This window comes from Oncorhynchus clarkii, chromosome 6 (genome assembly GCF_045791955.1).
Source record: "Oncorhynchus clarkii lewisi isolate Uvic-CL-2024 chromosome 6, UVic_Ocla_1.0, whole genome shotgun sequence".
Classification (NCBI taxonomy): Eukaryota; Metazoa; Chordata; class Actinopteri; order Salmoniformes; family Salmonidae; genus Oncorhynchus; species Oncorhynchus clarkii.
Window position 1 is genome coordinate 22,913,686 of NC_092152.1, and position 20,461 is coordinate 22,934,146.

The window sequence follows — 20,461 nt, forward strand, 5'->3', positions numbered from 1 at the left end:
CACTAACTACAGCACATAAAATATACTTTTGTTGTAGTATTTTGCCTTTGAACCTAAAAACATAGCTTTACCCAATGTACTATGAATTGAAGCTATTGTTTGTTTATCAGATGCACAGATTATATAATGTTGGAACGGATCGATTTCCTCTGCTGTATGTTTAGAATTTTGACTCCAAACTGTGCGCTGCATTGCTCTCCAGTGAGATCATCCGCTGGGTGGTGGTGAAATGAATTTTAAAGCTGGGCTGCATTAGGCCTCTCTGCTTCAGTCTGTTTCAAATGGCAAACACCAGTGTGATGTCTTCAGGACCTTGTATTCCCTTCTCAGGAAAGGGTTTCTGTTTAATATCACCTGTGAGCAACACTGAGAAAATCACACTGGTCTTTACAGAGAGGGCCAGCTATAAATCCTAAGAGGTGTTTGATATATAAACCTTAGCCTTAAAAACATGTCAGGTCTGTTTCAAACTCCAGTCTGTGTGAGTAACATTCTCTGTACAGTAGCCTAATACTCAACTCATGTTAATATTGGTTCATCTGTAAATGCTAATCTATGCTTACAATATGAACATATTCGCATGTATTATTGTGTACAGTGCAATCAGAAAGTTTACACACCCCTTAACTTTTTACACATTTTGTTGTGTTACAGCCTGAATTTAGAATTTATAAAATGTATATATATATTTTTAGTCACATACACAATACCCCAGAATATGTTTTAGAAATGTTTACAAATTAATAAAAACTGAGAAGCTGAAATGTTAATAAGTATTCAACCCAGGTTTTCCAATGCCTTGCAAAGAAGGGCACCTATTGGTAGATGGGTAAAAATAAAAAAGCAGACAATGTGTATCCCTTTGAGCATGGTGACGTTCTTAATTACACTTTGGATGGTGTATGAATACACCCAGTCACTACAAAGATAGAAGTCCTTCCTAACTCATTTGCCGGAGAGGAAGGAAACCGCTCATGGATTTCGCCATGAGACCAATGGTGACTTTAAAACAGTTACAGAGTTTAATGGCTGTGATAGGAGAAAACTGAGGATGGATCAACATTGTATTTACTCCACAATACTAACCTGATTGACAGAGGGAAAAGAAGGAAGCCTGTACAGAATAAAAAATATTCAAAAAAATGCATCCTGTTTGGAACAAGGCACTAAAGTAATACTGCAAAAAAATGTGCAAAGAACTTCAATTTTTGTCCTGAATACAAAGTGTTATGTTTGATGCAAATCCAATACAACACATAACTGAGTACCACTCTATGTAATGAATACGAGGGGAGACAGAGAGCTGGTTTCAAGCGCAGGGCATAGCAGGTGTTTATTGCAAAGTACCACAGGAGGAGGCAGGTAGCTGGGTCCAGGGGCAGGCAGAAGGTCATACACAGGGGGTCCAAAGAGGCAAAAGTACAGGCAGGGAAAAGGCTAGTAACGTAGTCCGGGAGATCAGGCAATAGGTAGAGAACACGAAATCCGATAGGCTAAAGTACAGGCAGGGAACAGGCAAAAGGCGTCATTAGTGAGGCAGGCAAAAACTATCATACACAGGAGGAGTAAATCACGGGAAAAACAGAGCCCCGAAAGACGTGTGTCACAAAACAAACAATACCTCACAGTGATGGGGTGCAAAGAACTGAACTAAATGTTCCTGACTGGATGATTTACAGTTTTGACTTAAATCAGCTTGAAAATCTATGTCAAGACTTGAAGATGGTTGTCTAGCACTGATCAACAACCAATTTGACAGCGCTTGAAGAATTTTGAAAATAATAATGGGAAAATATTGTGCAGTCCAGGTCAGTCATTACTTTAGAAGGAATTGTTAATTCAACAACCAATGTATTACATCACATCCCTGAGAAACCCATTCTCACATGTTCAATTATGTTATGGTTTGGTGATATGCCCCCTTTCTTAAAACAAAGACCACATGTCATCCTAAATGCAAACCAGAACCTGGCCCCAATAGCCTGGTCTCATAGCAGGGTCATGAAATAGCAGGGTCATGAAAGTTGGCCCTATGGGAGAACCATTGTCCCTCTTTCACTCCCCCAAAGTGACCTGGTTTGACCGCCTGTGGGACTTACCACAACAAAGGACTGAGGTGGGAGTTTGGTTGGATCCCTTACTGCAACTTAAGGAAAATCAAACCACGATGAAATATGGTTGTGATTTTATGTGTAATGATATCACGAAAGCTGTACATGACAAGTTAATTATTAACTTTAAAGCTATTTTTGTTCATAAGTAAGTGTTTTCCTGTTTTCCAAGCAAGATACAAGTTGATGCTCTATCATGACAAAATAATAATAATACATTGGGCAAAACTGTGCACGTAAAGTGGAAGTGACAAAAACACCCGGAACTCTACAACTCAGCCTTTAACACCATAGCACCCCGCAAGCTCATCACTGAGCTCAGGACCCTGGGACTGAACACTTGGGACTCCCTCTGCAACTGGATCCTGGAGTTCTTGAAGGTCCGCCCCAAGTGGTGAGGGTAGGCCTCAACACATCCGTCACACTGACCATCAACACGGGGGACCCTCAGGGGTGCATGCTTAGTCCCCTCCTTTACTCCCTGTTCTTCCACTTCTGTGTGGCCATGCACAAGTCCAACACAATCATTAAGTTTGTTGAAGACACAACAGTGGTAGACCTGATCACTGATGACGATGAGACAGCCAATAGGGAGGAGGTCAGTGACCTGGCAGTGTGATGCCAGGACAACAACCCCTCCCTCAACATCAGCTAGACAAAGGAGCTGATCGTGGACTACAGAAAACCGAGGGCTGAGCACACCCCCATCCACATGACGGGGCTGTAGTGGAGCAGGTCGAGTGCTTCAAGTTCCTCTGTTTCCACATCACTAGGGGATTAACATGGTTCACACACACCAACACAGTCGGCAAGAAGGCACGACAACGCCTCGTTGCTCTCAGGAAGCTGAAAAGACTTGGCATGGGCCCGCAAAGCGCTACAGAGGGTATTGCGTACTAGAGGTCGACCGATTATGATTTTTCAACGCCGATACCGATGCTGATTATTGGAGGACCAAAAAAAAGCCGATACCGATTAATCTGACAATTTTTTTATTTTATTTGTAATAATGACAATTACAACAATACTGAATGAACACTTATTTTAACATGATATAATACATCAATAAAATCAATTTAGCCTCAAATAAATAATGAAACATGTTCAATTTGGTTTAAATAATGCAAAAACAAAGTGTTGGAGAAGAAAGAAAAATGCAATATGTGCCATGTAAGAAAGCTAACGGTTAAGTTCCTTGCTCAGAACATGAGAATATATGAAAGCTGGTGGTTCCTTTTAACATGAGTCTTCAATATTCCCAGCTAAGAAGTTTTAGGTTGTAGTTATTATAGGAATTACAGGACTATTTCTCTCTATACCATTTGTATTTCATTAACCTTTGACTATTGGATGTTCTTATTGGCACTTTAGTATTGCCAGTGTAACAGTATAGCTTCCGTCCCTCTCCTCGCTCCTACATGGGCTCGAACCAGGAACACAATGACAACAGCCACCCTCAAAGCAGCGTTACCCATGCAGAGCAAGGGGAATAACTACTCCAAGTCTCAGAGCGAGTGATGTTTGAAACGCTATTAACGCGCACCCCACTAACTAGCTAGCCATTTCACATCGGTTACACCAGCCTAATCTCGAGAGTTGATAGGCTTGAAGTCATAAACAGCGCTGTGCTTACTAAGAGCTGCTGGCAAAACGCACGAAAGTGCTGTTTGAACGAAAGTGCTGTTTGAACGAATGCTTGTTATAACATAATGACACACAGAAATACGAGCCTTAGGTCATTAATATGGTCGATTCCGGAAACTATCATCTCGAAAACAAGACGTTTATTCTTTCAGTGAAATACGGAACTGTTCCATATCTTATCTAACAGGTGGCATGCATAAATCTAAATATTCCTGTTACATTGCACAACCTTCAATGTTATGTCATAATGACGTAAAATTCTGACAAATTAGGCGGCCCAAACTGTTGCATATACACTGACTCTGCGTGCAATGAACGCAAGAGAAGTGACACCTGGGTAATATTGCCTGCTAACCTGGATTTCTTTTAGCTAAATATGCAGGTTTAAAAATATATACTCCTGTGTATTGATTTTAAGAAAGGCATTGATGTTTATGGTTAGGTATACATTGGAGCAACGATACGCACCACATCGATTATATGCAACGCATGACACGCTAGATAAACTAGTAATATCATCAACCATGTGTAGTTAAATAGTGATTATGATTGATTGATTGTTTGTTTTTTATAAGATACGTATAATGCTAGCTAGCAACTTACCTTGGCTTCTACTGCATTCGTGTAACAGGTAGGCTCCTCGTGGAGTGCAATGTAATCAGGTGGTTAGAGCGTTGGACTAGTTAACTGTAAGGTTGCAAGATTGAATCCCCCGAGCTGACAAGGTAAAAATCTGTTGTTCTGCTCCTGAACGAGGCAGTTAACCCACCGTTCCTAGGCCGTCATTGAAATTAAGAATGTGTTCTTAACTGACATGCCTAGTTAAATAAAGATTAAATAAAGGTGTAAAAAAAATATTTTTAAAATCGGCCAAATCGTTGTCCAAAAATACAGATTTCCGATTGTTATGAAAACTTGACATATGCCCTAATTAATCGTCCATTCCGATTAATTGGTCGACCTCTAGTGCGTACGGCCCAGTACACCACTGGGGCCTAGCTCCCTGACATCCAGGACCTCTATACCAAGAGGTGTTAGAGGAAGGCCGTAAAAATTGTCAAAGACTCCAACCACTCAAGTCATAGACTGTTCCCTCTGGTACCGCATGGCAAGCAGTAGCCGAAGCAAGTCTGGAACCTATAGGACCCTGAACAGCTTCTACCCCCAAGCTATAAGACTGCTAAATAATTAGTTAAATAGTTAACCAAATAGCTAACCTGACTATCTGCATTGACCCCCTTTTGCAATAACCTTTTTGACTCCACGCATGCGCTGCTGCTACTGCTTAACATATATCCTCTTGCCTAGTCACTTTATCCCTACCTATATGTACATATCTACCTCAATTACCTTGTACCGCTGCACATCGACTTGCTACTGGTACCCTGTGTATATAGCGGAGTTATCGTTACTCACTGTGTAGTTATTCCTCGTGTTATTATTTTTCTATTTTTTTAAAAGGGTATGACAAATAAAATGAGATTTGAATTGATTTGACAGAACTGTGCATGCAGAGTGGAAGTGACAAAAACACCTGAAACTTGGGCAACAGGGCAACTATGTCAGGTGTTCTGAGACACTGCTGAACAAAAATGACAATACTCACATGCCGTCATCAGGGACACGCATGTACTCTCCAAGGCTGTTGAGCCCATTTATTCATTTGCTAAATGTTACAGGAGTCTACTGCATTCCAAGTGGAGATGAAAGAGTTTAAATGGACTGCCAGTTAACCAAAACCATTGCTAGACCAGGCCCTTGTCTCTGGGGGCTGAGAGCAGAGTTGTCATGCCCATAGCATAGCGGGCACAGGGGAACATGCCCCGTAAGATTTGTCCTGTTTCAAATAATAATAATTTCACTTAATGTTTTGTTGTTGTTGTTTCTCTGTAATACCACTAGCCATCTAGGAATTTTCTGAAGTAGGCTTTAGCTAGCCCAGATAGGTTCCTAATCTCCCAACCTCATAACTAACTACCAAGAAGCCATTTCAGGCTATCAAATTAGAGTAGTTAGCTTGTCTAACTATCTTAGCTGGCATACCTGCTGGCAAGGTTGGTAGACTTGAGAAAAGCATGCAATAACTAAATGTACTGAATAAGACTCACATTCCTTTCAATCTTTTACACAGATTTTAGCATTGATGCGGAAAAGCATATTTAGATTATTCAAAAAAAATACAGACAGCTCAAGTGGTATGCTTAGCTATGCAGAAAAATATACATATAAATACAAATATATATTTTTACATAGAATTAAGCATAACAATTATGGCTCTAGATTGTAGGAAAAAGATATTTCGGATTTTTATAAAATGCAAAATGCCATCCTCATGTACTTTGTGACCCCTCAAATGTTTGGGGTACGTGATGTCCCTGGGTGAGAGTCTCTGGACTTATGCCTTCCTCCCAAATCTGTCTTAACTGACCTACTTATAACATGATCAATACTGTGGTGAAATCGACAACGCTAGTTATCAACTGCACTACTGGTTCAGCTGTATCACTGGTCATCAACTTTGGTCAAATAAAAAAATGTAAATTGCACTTAGTGAATGCCCAAAAATGTGTTCATGAAATGATCCAGACTCGCAAACAATAACTGTCTGAGACATTGCTCATTATATGACATTATAATAAAACAGTCTATATGCAAATAATAACTGAATCATGGCATGGTCCATTGCACAGAGTCGCTTTATGGCTCAGTTATTTTGTCTGGATAATTTTATAAACATTTACAAAATGTTGCCAACGCCTGACCCCGACAACCAGAAGCAGACACCACAAGTACAAGTAGACAATGGACCTGATCGGACAGCTCAGAGCCTCTGCTCTTTTCTGTCCATATTGAACTGTCGGAACCCTTTATAATCATTTGACTATATGGGAGGGGCTCCATACCAACATAAAGGATAGCGGGTGCTGGGAAGAGATTCGGCACATAACATCCCTTCTACATCTGTGAAAATGCCGTTGGAATTGTATCTTGATCTGCACTCTCAGCCATGTCGCTCTGTGTTCATTTTTGCAAAGAAAACAAACATTCCGTTTGATTTCAAGTTTGTCGATCTGGCTACAGGTAGGCTACTGCGAGATATTTGGAATGTGATTTATAACGTTTATATTGAATATATAGTATTTATGTTGACGACTTCTACACAACAGAGTTTTGGTGTGTATAAAATATGTTCAAATATAGTGAAATTCTATTCGAGGTAAATCAAAAAATATATTATTTTGAAGCAAGCATCCAACCATTTTAGTAAATATGGGCCTACTGCAAATACAGTTAGGAAGTAGCCTAGCCTATTAAGACAATGAAAGTTCGATTTTATATTTATATATGTAGGCCATAAACTTCTAGGTGAAAACAACCAATTGCAAACTTTGAACTTGTTACATAATGACCTTGTTTGTTTATTCAGAAGGTAATATCTAACTGGACCCAATAACTAGATAGAAGTCATGAAACATGAAAGACATACTGTATATGGAAAAGTTTTTTCACAAAGATAATCATCATGCTATATGTGTAAATTCATTATAATAACAAAATAACTATATTTTCTTAAAAGTAATATTGGATAAATCAGTGTCACAATTGTTTTGCTCCTCAGGCCAGCAGTATGGGGAAGACTTTGGTAAGATCAGTGTGGTGAGAAAGGTTCCGGTCATGAGAGATGGAGACTTCATTCTTACAGAGAGGTAAAGTAGCCTACAGTAATCTACACAGAGACACTTCCCACTGGGCACACACTGGTTGAATCAACATTTCAATGAAATTACTTTGAACCAACGTGGAATAGACGTTGAATAAGTGGGTGCCTAGTGGGTTACATGTCGACTCTAATTAGGTTTCTAGGGAGTTCCTTAAATTAATTGTATATCTCTCCTTATTTCTAGTATTGCCATCCTAAAGTACCTGGCTGAAAAATTTGGCACCTCAGATTCAGACCACTGGTACCCAGCAGACCTGCAAAAGCGAGCCCGGGTCAACGAGTACCTGTCTTGGCAACACGCAGCCATGCGAGCCCATGGCTCAAAGGTGTTCTGGTTCAGGGTAAGATATAAACATCCAATATGTCCTGTAAGTGGAACTGCACTTAGAAAAAACGGTTATACCTAGAACCTAAAAGGGTTCTTAGACTGTCCTCATAGGAGGACCCTTTGAAGAACCATTTTTGGTTCCAGGTAGAACCCTTTTGGTTTCAGGTTTGGTTCCGTTCCACAGGTTTGGAACGGAAGTTTCAGGTTCTGTTCCATAGGAGAACCAAAAATGGTTCTCGTATGAGGACAGCCCAAGAACCCTTTTGTAAGTTTTTTTTCTAAGTGTGGACCTTGGCTGGTTATTGAACCATTTGTACACAAATAATTTATTACGTAATAACTTAGTTAATGACTGAAGGAAATCATTAGCGTCAAACATTTAAGTCTATGGCATTGGTGAATAGACATTTTATCACTGGATTATTTTATTAAATGTAGAATCAGCGACATGACTCAGGTGCATAAAGTAAACAGCATAGTGGGTCAATTTACGGAACAACTAAGAGCATTGAAGCGAAGCGCGAGGCTCAACTTCTTTGTTGTTTTGGTGCCCTGGCTACCACACTGTGAACAGTGTTGCAACTTGCTAATTTCAATATCTCCGGTGCTGTTCGTGGCAACTTCATTTTGCTCAGTCTACCTTTAAAACATATTGAATAAGTATGGGTATAGACACAAGTGAAATTTTAAAAATATTTACATATTTTCAGGCAATAGTTCCCATCATAACTGGGTCAGACGTCCCTAAGGAGAAAATGGACTCTGCTATGGAGGACCTGACACTGTCTCTGAAGGTGTTTGAGGAGAAGTTCCTGGATGACAGACCCTTCATCATTGGGGAAAAGATCTCACTAGCAGACCTGGTGGCAATAGTAGAGATCATGCAGGTGACATTACATTTGTAAAAAGTGAAAGGGTAGGGAAGAGTGAGTTGTGCATGATTTTGAAGCTATTGTGTGAGGGATTCTCTCACTAACTGTTGTAAATGTCCCTCCCAATGTCTTTGGTTGCAGATTTGCGCTGTACTTTCCCTGAAATGATATGGGTTTTCCTGTGTGTGCATGTTTTTCAGCCGGTTGGCACTGGTCTGGATTTGTTTGAGAACAGGCCCACTCTCGGTGCCTGGAGAGACAGGGTAAAAATGGAGCTTGGCGAGGCTCTCTTTGACGAAGCTCACAAGACCATCATGGATGTGGCCAGCCTGCCTCAAACCTTTGAGAACAATGGAATGCTGGAATTTCTCAAGCCAAAGATACAGAAGATGTTCAACTAACTCATGATGAGAACATTTTGACCACCAAGTGTTGTGTGACAATGCTTTTAATTTTTGTCTTAATTTTTTTATGTCTTTGCACGTTTTATTAGCAACCTGAACTCAAGTTTAGACGTAACATAGTAAACGCACATCCGATACTCCAATTAGTATGATATGTTATATTTCGTATTGTACGTATTAATTTGTGGAACTCCATCAACCATTTTGTGTAATATGTTACAAATTACAATTCATATATGTTACGAATTGCAATTCATACAATATGTTACAAATTTGCAAATCGTATGATACGTTATGAATTCCAATTTGTTGTGGCTAACGTTAGCTAGGTGGCTAACGTTAACTAGGCTAGGGGTTAAGGTTAGGGTTAAGGGAAGGGTTAGCTAACATGCTAAGTAGTTGCAAAGTAGCTAAAAAGTAGTAAGTTGTTGCTAATTATCTAAAATGCTAAAGTTGTCCGTGATGAGATTCAGAACACAAAACCTTTGGGTTGCTAGACGTTCCCGTTATACGCCCATCCAGCCACCCTGACTAACCACCCTACTTTTTGCCTTAAGTAACCATCTGTCTTATGTTACCATATCAAATATAACATATCATACTAATTTGAGAGTCCCGGATTTACATTTACTATGTTACGTCTAGTCTATGAGACCAAGCTGTTATTAGAATAAACACTTCATTTCTTGATAATAAATAAAATAAAATCTAAATGGGTCTTTTTCCAATTTTTTCGAATGATTTTTAATTCTTAAAAAAACAAAAAAAACAATAGAATGTAAAGTACTATTTGGTGAGAGATGCAAAGGTTATGCAGTCCAAAACCTGAAAGAAAATTCTTTAAACTCTTCCCATTTTTCCAAAACGGTTTAGTTCTAAAAAGAAAATGCCCAATTAACAATATAATGTAAAGTACTATTTGATGAGATATGCAAAAGTCCAAAACCTGAAAGAACATTCTTCAAACTCTTCCCATTTCATTTACAGTGCCTAGTGAAATTCTACACATCCCTTGCACATTTTTCACCTTTTGCTGCCTTAATAAAATTATTTTAGTGGATTTTTCCCCTGCTTATCTACCCAACCTGCTTCACATTAACAAATACAAATTTACATTTATAGAAAATGTTCTTAGTTAATAAAAATATTAAAGAAAGATGCCTTGCATAAGATTTGCATATGTCTTCACACTCCAGAGTTTGTACTTGGTGGAAGCGCCTTTGGCAGAAATTACAGCTGTGAATCCTTTTGAATAAGATTCTACCAAATCTGCAAAACTCTGCACAACTCTGCACAACTCTATCCATTGTTTTTGTTAAAATTGCTCCAGCTCAGTAAATTTGGTTGGGAATCATTGATGGACAGCCATAATCAAACTTTGCCTCTGATTGTCAAACAGATTCAAGTCAGGACTGCTACTGGTCAACTCAGGAACACTCAGCACCATGCTGGTGTGTCTTCGGCATTAACATTTGTATAATTGTCCCTCTGAAAAATAAAACTGACATTGAAATAGTGTAGACTTTCACTAGGCACTGTACATAAAGCCACACTCCTTAATTTGTGCAAATCATCATTAAGAAAATACATAAAAAATATAAAAAGACAAATAAAACCAATACATGCACCGCTACGTAAAAGTAAAATACTATGAAACCCATTACACCTAAGCATAAAAAGCCAACAACAGCAGTAGCAAAAAGGGATTTTACAACTAAATAATTAGCACTTGCTTGTAATATCTGGCAATGACAAACATTAAGTATATTGTGACATAATACACTGTCCTGAAGAACAGAAAAGGTGACAATGTATTAAAACTCAAAAGCATATCAAGCTGCCCCAGTTTCTCCACTCAGGCTTTTGCTTGATGCATTTGATGCCTTGGTACCGCAGAAAAGAGCCCAGAGTTTCTCCCTCAGGTTCTTATTGGAGATAGTCAAGAGAACGCCTGATGCTATGCAATAGAAGGAGTAACCCAGCAGGAGTGAGTTAATGCTAATGTCAGAGCCATATAGTTTAGAGAGGTAGAACAGGGAGATGATGGTCAGAGTGGTTATGTAGACACCCACCAGGGCCACAGTAAGCTTGCACACCAGCAGGTAGGAGTCAGCACTCTGAACACCGGTCTTGTTCTTTCTCATCTCCAGCGTGTGTTGGCAGAGATGGACCACCAGTCTGATGGAGGAGGGAACCATCACCATCACAGGTAACGGAGCCAGGTAGCAGATGAAGACTAGCACATAAAGGTTCATGTTGATCCAAGTGGGGAATAGAGGTGTCTTAATCACACAGGTGGTGTTCTTTGTCACAGGTGTTACGTATGACTCGTTACGGTAATTAAGGGAGAAGAAGGGGGAAAACATCACACAGGAGTTCAGGAAGGTCACTGCAAGAGCCACGTTGATGATGGGTGAGATGTTTGTCTTGATCTTAGCGAACAGCTCAGAGGTGAAGTTGACCACCTTCACACAATAGAGGACACTCAGCCAGGCGATGGACCAGAAGCTCAAATAGCTACTGCTCAGCCACACATACAACATGACACAGAAGAACATGGGTAGATCATCCCAACACAACACCCCATGCCACATAGTGACTACGATGCCAAAGGTGGAGAGGTGCAGGAAAACATTACCCAGGGAGATAGTGGAGATGATCAGTCCCACAGTCTGGACACCACCAGCCTTCCACTGCTGGAACATGGTTGTTATCAAGTTGAATGTGTTCCATAGCACTCCAATAATGACCAGGACAGCTATACCATACAGCTGGACTTCATGTTGTCCAGAACCCATAGTTATAACCAGATGAGAACGATTTGGCAGAATTCCTCTTTGTTATGAAGCAGAGAATTATTCACATACCATTTTATAGAGAAAATGAGTATTCCTATGCAAATCTGTTTCTGTGAGTAATGACTCTCTGAGATAATGTAAATGAGGGACAATGTTGATTGATGGTAGGGCATGGCCATTCCACAGCAGAATTTGAAAACACAAATTAGCCATGAGGAAGACAAGTCACGTTATTCATGACCATTTTGCTTTTATGAAAAGCATGCATGAAGTATACATTGACTAGAATGTAGACTATTACTGGATTTGCAATGCTGTAACCAGACACAGATTCAATTGAAGATGGAGGGAAGGAGTAGCAAGATAGTCAATACTTGTATCATCTCAACCACTCTCATTGTCCCTAGTGAGGATAAACATGACATGTTACTTACTGTCTGCCTTGCCACTGTCCATCGTGCCATGGTTTTTGTTTACAGACCAGACAGTCATTTACTTACAAGAATCTTCTGGGGCTGGTTTTACATTTTTAAACCATGGAAATTATAGGTATTTTATTTTCCTTTGCCTGATGAGGCTGAATGTATTTCCTTATTCAAATCCATTATGTATTTCATTTGTACAAGTTAGCTTATTCAAAATGAAGTTTTGTGCTTTTCATCCTGTTTCAATGTCATGTCATTCACAATGCAAATGGTTTTGAGCGCATAGTCTCTTTTCTCCAGATTTGATATTTTTCTCAGGCATAATTGCACAAGCAATTTTAATGTCACACAATAACAAAAACAAAATATATTGAACTACAGTGAAACTAAAGCTAGTATGTGACACAATTATATCGTCCTCATTTTCAAGCTCCTGTGGTGGCCAAATACATCCAGTTCCTTTCCATACTAATTATTTACTGCTATCTAGAGTTTAAAATGATTTCTTGATTGGGCACCAAATCAGGAAACTTGTTTGGCACAACTTTCACCCCAAAGAAACTGTCACTCATACTGCATAAAAAAAAACATTCAAGCCTACTGTAGCCTATATCATATCTGGACTAGGATGCAGTGCACATCTTCACAATCAAGTTAAGTGGTCCGGATACAGCCATGCCCAGATACAATGACTTCCTTCATAGGGATATGTGACCCTTTGATTTGCAAATACTGATAGTGACAGAAATCTTCATTTAATCTAATTTATCGGTGTACCCCATGGTAGGCGTACTTCATATGTTAGTCTTTAATTCAAATGAATGCATTCGTGTCATTTTCATGTAATAAATGATCAAATCATTTCAAAGTAGCAAATAACATAAAACAATAGACAAACGCTACTTTGTTCCAGCTTTGGCTGCACAACAGGGATACATGCATAATGCTATACAACAACGACGACTGGACCAGTCTTGAATTTCACAGACGTAGAATATTGTTTGGTCAATGGAACTGAAACCGCTCCAAGCAGATGTACATGTGATCACTGACCCACTCAGGAAGGAGAAGAACCAGTATGAGTCAGAAGAAAGAGATTCACTCTCTCTCTGACAACATCCAAAATGCCGTGTAAACTGATAAATCTATGTGAGTATGAAACACATAAACTGGTCCGAATACAAAGTGCAAGGCTGGGATCGCTGAAATGGACATTTAACGGAGTCATACTGATGTTCATCTGGTGAGTATTCTGCAGAAGGATTCAGTTTGCGGTAATAACGGTAGTAGACAAGGAACGCCCACGCACCTTGATCAAGAATGTGTGCATGAAAATAAAGTATGAATGTTATTATAGATATCGAATACATTCTGAAATAATGATGTATTACTTTTATCAATTGTATTAACTATTTATTTTAATGTGTTTACCATCCATCTTCTAGCCATACCAATAATATTTCAAAATGAATGTTATTATAGATAGTGAATACATTCTAAAATAATGATGTATTACTTTTATCAATTGTATTTACTATTTTTATTTATTTACTTACCATCCAACTTTTCTAGCCATACCAATACTATTTAAAATATATCAGGGGCACATAAAAGTAATTTACTCCAATTTGCAACATTCTATAATAAAATACTGTTTTACATTGTAGCATTGTAATGTTCTGGAACAAGGAGTATCAAGAACACGACTATGTGGTCAGCTCTGTTACTGCTAAGGTCAAGGGAGTGGCCATGACCAGCTTGCCAGATGTTGGTGATATAGTATGGGATGTTGTAGATTACAGTGGGCCATCACAGGTGTGTGTGTGTGCGTTCATACATTTGTGTTTTACGAATATTGTTGTTTTATTGTTGTATATTATACACATATTATATTTGTATTATACATGCATATATTTGTACATTGGTTCTGACTTTCTATACATTTGTTGGACTTTCTGTTTAAGGGAAAGAATTCATTTTTCGTGGTGACCAATGTCATTGTTACAAAAAATCAAAGGCAAGGAAAATGCCCTGAGGTAGAGTGCAAGTAGGACATCCCTACCCAATTCCTGTAAATTATCATGTCTGATATCACTTCTATTAACCACACTACTTGATGACTAGAACCAACTCATCTCACAGGAGTCTGTGTATTACAGGTCCCTCCTTACGGAAAAGTGTGTTGGACAGACAAGGACTGTGTGAAGGGGTTCTGGGAACAGAACAGCCACGGTACAACTACAGCTGTCTACAACTTTTCTCCTGATCATTCTCCTCTGTTTGTCATCTCTATCTGGTTAGACCATTAGTTCTTGCAAGGAGGGGAGGAATTTGTCCCTGATGTGTTGAGGTTTCAGATGGTCTGCTCTGTTCTCTCTGTCTTTACTGTAGGCAGATACATTCTGGTTATGTAAGGGTTACACAGTAGTAGTAAACATGTAGACACATGATAATAGAACAGCTAGGACAATTTTTTTAATTATTTGTCACGTGAACCATATAATAGTTCAAATTGAACTCATTCTAAATTCCACATTTTGCTTTCCTTTCAGGGGTTCAGACAGGTGTATGTGTGAAGTTTGATGTAAAACAGAAAACATGTGAGGTGTCTACATGGTGCCCCATAGAAACCAAGAAAACGCCCCCCAAGTAAATAAGCTCACTATTATTTGTATTCTCATTATCAGTATGTGTGCCTGCCTTCCCCCTCTCATCATATTCAGTGTGATTTGACTTGCAGTCTCTGCAGAGGTTAGTTACTCAGTAAATCAAGTTATCTTCACTTCTACATAGACCACTGCCTGACAGCTATATTTATACTTTAGTTCCTCTAATGTGGAGGAAGCTCACCACATTACCGCTGCATGAGTGTATAGTCAAATAAGATGAGGAACATTGTTTCAAAGTAGTTTCACAACAACTTTGGAATTAAAATTAAGGGCTCTATCACGGAATCTGTAACACTTCAGCTTTAAAGATTGAATAGAGCCCTAAACCGTCAGCTGTAAAAACATATTTTCACAACTATGCTTCAATAGTGCAATTGATGACTGCTCTGACATCTAGGCCTGCTCTCTTGGCATCAGCTGAGAACTTCACAGTCCTCATCAAGAACAACATCAGATTCCCAAACTTTAACTTCATTAGGTGAGACTGCCCAATTCAATGTGAATAGATTTGTATTTTTAGCTTGCATACCACAGTTAAGTATATTATATATATTATATTCAGACCTTCACCACCCCACCTTTACATACTCAAAGGGTCATAATCACAAAAAACAGAATTACATGAATTCATAAACAGATGGAAAACGAGCACCGTCTTTACATTCAGCTGATCTTACTAATGTGTGTTTGTCTCACAGAAGGAACATCCTCCCTGAGATGACGGACAGCTACCTGAAGCACTGCCAATTTAACAGGCGTACAGACCCCTGGTGCCCCATCTTCCGCCTCGGGGACATTGTGCAGGAGGCCAGAGAGAACTTCTCAGAGATGGCAGTTGAGGTGGGCTGCTCTGTTAGAGGGAATTTCTCAAATAACCACAAACTTACTCTATGACTCTCAATTATGTATGTATGTCACTGATGTCTGCATCTATTTTGGCATTGCACATACTGGCAATTCATAACGTTGGACATATTTGATTACTTAATGAATTACAGAATGAAATCACCTTAATTACTTCAGATGTGAGAGGGTTTACATGATTGTCAGGTAAGGTTGACGCTGAGTAGATCATCTTCACCATGCTCTCTCACCAAAGGGTGGCGTCATTGGGATCCAAATTAAATGGGATTGTAATCTGGACGGGTTCTTGCGGAACTGTCTGCCCAAATACTCCTTCCGCCGGCTGGATGAGAAGGAGAGCAACAGAACTCTGTCCCCTGGTCTCAACTTAAGGTAATTGTGACTGGCCTTGTTCTTTAGGCCGAATGTCATAGACCATACATGGCCAGTTGACCCAGTTCAAATGAGATTATGGAAAACTGTCAATCTATACTGGAATAGTTATTTGTAATTGTAGACATCGGTGCATCCAGATATTACAGTGTAACATAGTTTTTTACAGTTTTATAACAACATGTGTTGGCAGGTTTGCTAGATATCAGACAGAAAAAGGTGTTGGGGAGAGAACCCTGTTTAAAGCGTTTGGGATCAGGTTTGATGTCATGGTATTCGGAAAGGTTTGTATGACTCATTAAGTCTTATCATTCAAACCTGCAATAATGATGATGGTAATCTAATGAATGAGCATATATTATTCTAATCAGTGCATGAATCAGAATAATACAACTGGTAATTTATCATGTGTGTTCTTTTAAAGGCAGGAAAATTCAGCATAATCCAACTGATCATCTATATTGGATCAACTCTATCCTATTATGCACTGGTGAGCTTTATTCAGATGTTTTTGTTAAACTTTTTTTGAAATTCAACATTTTAACAGGCAAAGAAGCCTACATTGACTGTGACTTTCCCCAGACCACTTTATTAATTGACTGGCTCATTGGGACCAGCTGCTTCTCTAAAGAAGCCAGACAGAACTACTCAGAGAAAAAGGTTGAATCTGTTCAGGACAGACAACAGGTATGAGTGGGATGGCATTCCCCACTGGGGATTATACATACCCTCAAATCCACAGCAACATTTGCATTCCCATTGACTGAATGTTGGATGTAAATATGTGGTGAGACGCTGAACAATGGCACTATTCTCCTTCTGTGTTCCAGTGCATTCTTTGTGTCTCGTTTGTGGACGAGAACCATATAAGAGTGGTGAAAAGATCACATAGGAAAAGTTTACAACAAGTGAAGCCCATGTCCATTCACCCATTCAAGGTTAGCATAATTGTGTTTTCCCAAATGTAGTGCCATTCTCACCCCCTGATACAGTAGATACTCACTTTTAAGCTCACTTTATGTTACCCTTTTCTTGTCTTTGAGCAAGATAAAACTATTGTATATAAGTACACATGACTACTGTAATATGTATGTATTGCACTCTTGTTGTCAGGACGACATAAGGCACCTGAGTGCCATGGCTGGTGTATTGCAGAAAGGGCACAGCATAGACAAGCAGCCCCAGGCTCTCCCTCGGCCCAGCCGTCCAGCCTGGTGTCTTTGTGGCAGCTGCCTCCCCACCACCCATCCCCAGGAGCAGCTGTGCTGCAGGATGAGCAGAGGTCGCTGCATCACCACCTCCTCCTTGTTTGAACAGCTGGTGCTGAGTCGGCCCTTGTTGGAGGCAGTGTTGCTGTACAGAGAGCCTCTTTGTGAGCTGACCGAGGGGGAGCAGTGGACCACCGCCATGCGCCACTGCGCCTACAATCAGTATATCACCTGGAGATTTGGGGCCCCACCCAGAGAAAGCCTCCCTGTCATACCCAGTTGTAGTGTGTGGAGAATCAGAGAGGAATACTCCAGCCAAGATGGAGAGTACACTGGCATGAGACCCAGAAGAACTACTTCTCCCCAGTCCAGCCCTAACACATAGCTTTAGGGAAGAGGGAGAGTCAGTGTTCTAGAAAGCAGTGTTCTATATAGAAATCAGAGACTGGTCCTCATCATGTAACAGCTGTATCATGCATTTGTACTGGTGTATTTATCTAATCTTCCATTCTGCATTAAGGTTAACATTTTCAACTTGGTCATTATTCTCGCCTATAGATGTTGTGTCTATCCATCCCACCGTCTAGAGACCATGAATGATGAAAAGGGCTCCCAAGTGGCGCAGCGTTCTAAGGCATTGCATCTCCGTGCTAGAGGCGTCACTACAGACCCTGGTTTGAATCCAGGCTGTATCACAATCCGCCGTGATTGGGAGTCCCATAGGGCGGTGCACAAATGGCCCAGCGTTGTTCGGGTTTGGCTGGTATGGGCCGTCATTGTAAATATGAATTTGTTCTTAACTGACTTGCCTAGTTAAATAAAGGTACAATTTAAAAAAAATATACAGTGGGGAGAACAAGCATTTGATAGACTGCTGATTTTACAGGTTTTCCTACTTACAAAGCATGTAGAGGTCTGTAATTTTTATCATATGTACACTTCAACTGTGAGAGACGGAATCTAAAACAAAAATCCAGAGAATCACATTGTATCAGAGAGCATCAGTTCTTTCCACAGATTCTCGATTGGATTCAGGTCTGGACTTTGACTTGGCCATTCTAACACCTGGATATGTTTATTTTTGGACCATTCCATTGTAGATTTTGCTTTATGTTTTGGATCATTGTCTTGTTGGAAGACAAATGTCCGTCCCAGTCTCAGGTCTTTTGCAGACTCCATCAGGTTTTCTTCCAGAATGGTCCTGTATTTGGCTCCATCCATCTTCCCATCAATTTTAACCATCTTCCCTGTCCCTGCTGAAGAAAAGCAGGCCCAAACCATGATGCTGCCACCACCATGTTTGACAGTGGTGATGGTGTGTTCAGGGTGATGAGCTGTGTTGCTTTTACGCCAAACATAACGTTTTGCATTGTTGCCAAAAAGTTCAATTTTGGTTTCATCTGACCAGAGCACCTTCTTCCACATGTTTGGTGTGTCTCCCAGGTGGCTTGTGGCAAACTTTAAATGACACTTTTTATGGATATCTTTAAGAAATGACTTTCTTCTTGCCACTCTTCCATAAAGGCCAGATTTGTGCAATATACGACTGATTGTTGTCCTATGGACAGAGTCTCCCACCTCAGCTGTAGATCTCTGCAGTTCATCCAGAGTGATCATGGGCCTCTTGGCTGCATCTCTGATCAGTCTTCTCCTTGTATGAGCTGAAATTTTAGAGGGACGGCCAGGTCTTGGTAGATTTGCAGTGGTCTGATACTCCTTCCATTTCAATATTATCGCTTGCACAGTGCTCCTTGGGATGTTTAAAGCTTGGGAAATCTTTTTGTATCCAAATCCGGCTTTAAACTTCTTCACAACAGTATCTCGGACCTGCCTGGTGTGTTCCTTGTTCTTCATGATGCTCTCTGAGCTTTTAACGGACCTCTGAGACTATCACAGTGCAGGTGCATTTATACGGAGACTTGATTACACACAGGTGGATTGTATTTATCATCATTAGTCATTTAGGTCAACATTGGATCATTCAGAGATCCTCACTGAACTTCTGGAGAGAGTTTGCTGCACTGAAAGTAAAGGGGCTGAATAATTTTGCACGCCCAATTTTTCAGTTTTTGATTTGTTAAAAAAGTTTGAAATATCCAATAAATGTCGTTCCACTTCATGATTGTGTCCCACTTGTTGTTGATTCTTCACAAAAAAATACAGTTTTATATCTTTATGTTTGAAGTCTGAAATGTGGCAAAAGGTCGCAAAGTTCAAGGGGGCCGAATACTTTCGCAAGGCACTGTATATATATTTAAATGTTTTAAAACTAAAAAAGATTGCAGAAGATCCATCATCTTAGATGACAATGAACTGGAGCATACTGGAGAAGGGAATTGTGTTATCATTTTGTTTGTCTGTCTGCATACATGTAACCTATTTCAATTATTTTTTATATTGAACAAATCTTTTTTGCCATGTGCAATAAATGTAATTTTGAAAATATTGTTGACTTGATGATAATGTAATTTCACATCTTCTCCAGTTCTTGTGTGCATACAATAGTACATACCGTTTCTATGGATCCATTGTAGTCGATGTACAGTAGTTTTATTATGCCTCTACTCAGATGAGTTAGATTTGCGAAATGAGCCAGCGTCCGTTGCAGTGGAGATTTTAGCATGTAAATCTACGTGGGGCAAAAAAAAATTAAAAGGTGGGATGCATGCCAGCAAAGCCACTACACAACACAACACTAAATAGTACATGAATTACACTATAACGGTGACAAACGGTTCCCACAAACTGGCCTACATAGAGCTGTTTCAACAGCAGAGTCCCAACAGCAGTCCCAACACCTTACTACTGCTACACCTGGCTGTCAGGAGAGCCTTGTCTGGCAGCAAAACAGTTAATTCAGCCTCATTTACTGCCTTTTTAAAAAAAACATACCTGAAATGGCTGACTTACTTAAACAAATGTGGTTTCTACTGACATTTGAAATGTACAAACTATGGCATAAGGGGATGACAAACGGATAAGCGGCAATCTGTAATTTCGATAAAGACATCAATGAGCGAGCTAGGATGGACGTTGTCAATATAA

General features: G+C 39.7%; 3 protein-coding genes across 3 annotated transcripts; 2 read left to right on the top strand and 1 right to left on the bottom strand.

Moving 5' to 3' along the window:
- The first annotated feature begins 6,530 nt into the window (after positions 1-6,530).
- Positions 6,531-9,793, top strand: LOC139410803 (glutathione S-transferase theta 1a). Its single transcript, XM_071156324.1, has 5 exons — positions 6,531-6,836; positions 7,375-7,462; positions 7,661-7,817; positions 8,515-8,691; positions 8,877-9,793. The coding sequence occupies exons 1-5, from the start codon at positions 6,725-6,727 to the stop codon at positions 9,075-9,077; spliced, it is 735 nt and encodes a 244-aa protein (XP_071012425.1). The 5' UTR covers positions 6,531-6,724; the 3' UTR covers positions 9,078-9,793.
- A 988-nt stretch (positions 9,794-10,781) lies between these two features.
- LOC139410802 (taste receptor type 2 member 40-like) lies at positions 10,782-11,998 on the bottom strand. Its single transcript, XM_071156323.1, has one exon. The coding sequence runs from the start codon at positions 11,876-11,878 to the stop codon at positions 10,913-10,915; it is 966 nt and encodes a 321-aa protein (XP_071012424.1). The 5' UTR covers positions 11,879-11,998; the 3' UTR covers positions 10,782-10,912.
- A 1,364-nt stretch (positions 11,999-13,362) lies between these two features.
- Positions 13,363-19,535, top strand: LOC139410801 (P2X purinoceptor 4-like). Its single transcript, XM_071156322.1, has 13 exons — positions 13,363-13,546; positions 13,971-14,118; positions 14,268-14,339; positions 14,463-14,535; positions 14,856-14,952; positions 15,370-15,450; positions 15,671-15,812; positions 16,072-16,208; positions 16,402-16,492; positions 16,633-16,698; positions 16,791-16,895; positions 17,039-17,146; positions 17,322-19,535. The coding sequence occupies exons 1-13, from the start codon at positions 13,428-13,430 to the stop codon at positions 17,799-17,801; spliced, it is 1,719 nt and encodes a 572-aa protein (XP_071012423.1). The 5' UTR covers positions 13,363-13,427; the 3' UTR covers positions 17,802-19,535.
- Positions 19,536-20,461: the final 926 nt, after the last annotated feature.

Excerpts from the sequence above, each read along its gene's own strand:
- LOC139410803 (XM_071156324.1), top strand. The coding sequence starts at position 6,725 with ATGCCGTTGGAATTGTATCTTGATCTGCACTCTCAGCCATGTCGCTCT. Across the intron at positions 6,837-7,374 it reads GTTTGTCGATCTGGCTACAG|GCCAGCAGTATGGGGAAGAC; the intron begins GTAGGCTACTGC and ends TTTGCTCCTCAG. Across the intron at positions 8,692-8,876 it reads CAATAGTAGAGATCATGCAG|CCGGTTGGCACTGGTCTGGA; the intron begins GTGACATTACAT and ends CATGTTTTTCAG.
- LOC139410802 (XM_071156323.1), bottom strand. The coding sequence starts at position 11,878 with ATGGGTTCTGGACAACATGAAGTCCAGCTGTATGGTATAGCTGTCCTG.
- LOC139410801 (XM_071156322.1), top strand. The coding sequence starts at position 13,428 with ATGCCGTGTAAACTGATAAATCTATGTGAGTATGAAACACATAAACTG. Across the intron at positions 14,953-15,369 it reads ACCAAGAAAACGCCCCCCAA|GCCTGCTCTCTTGGCATCAG; the intron begins GTAAATAAGCTC and ends TCTGACATCTAG. Across the intron at positions 15,813-16,071 it reads TCTCAGAGATGGCAGTTGAG|GGTGGCGTCATTGGGATCCA; the intron begins GTGGGCTGCTCT and ends CTCTCACCAAAG.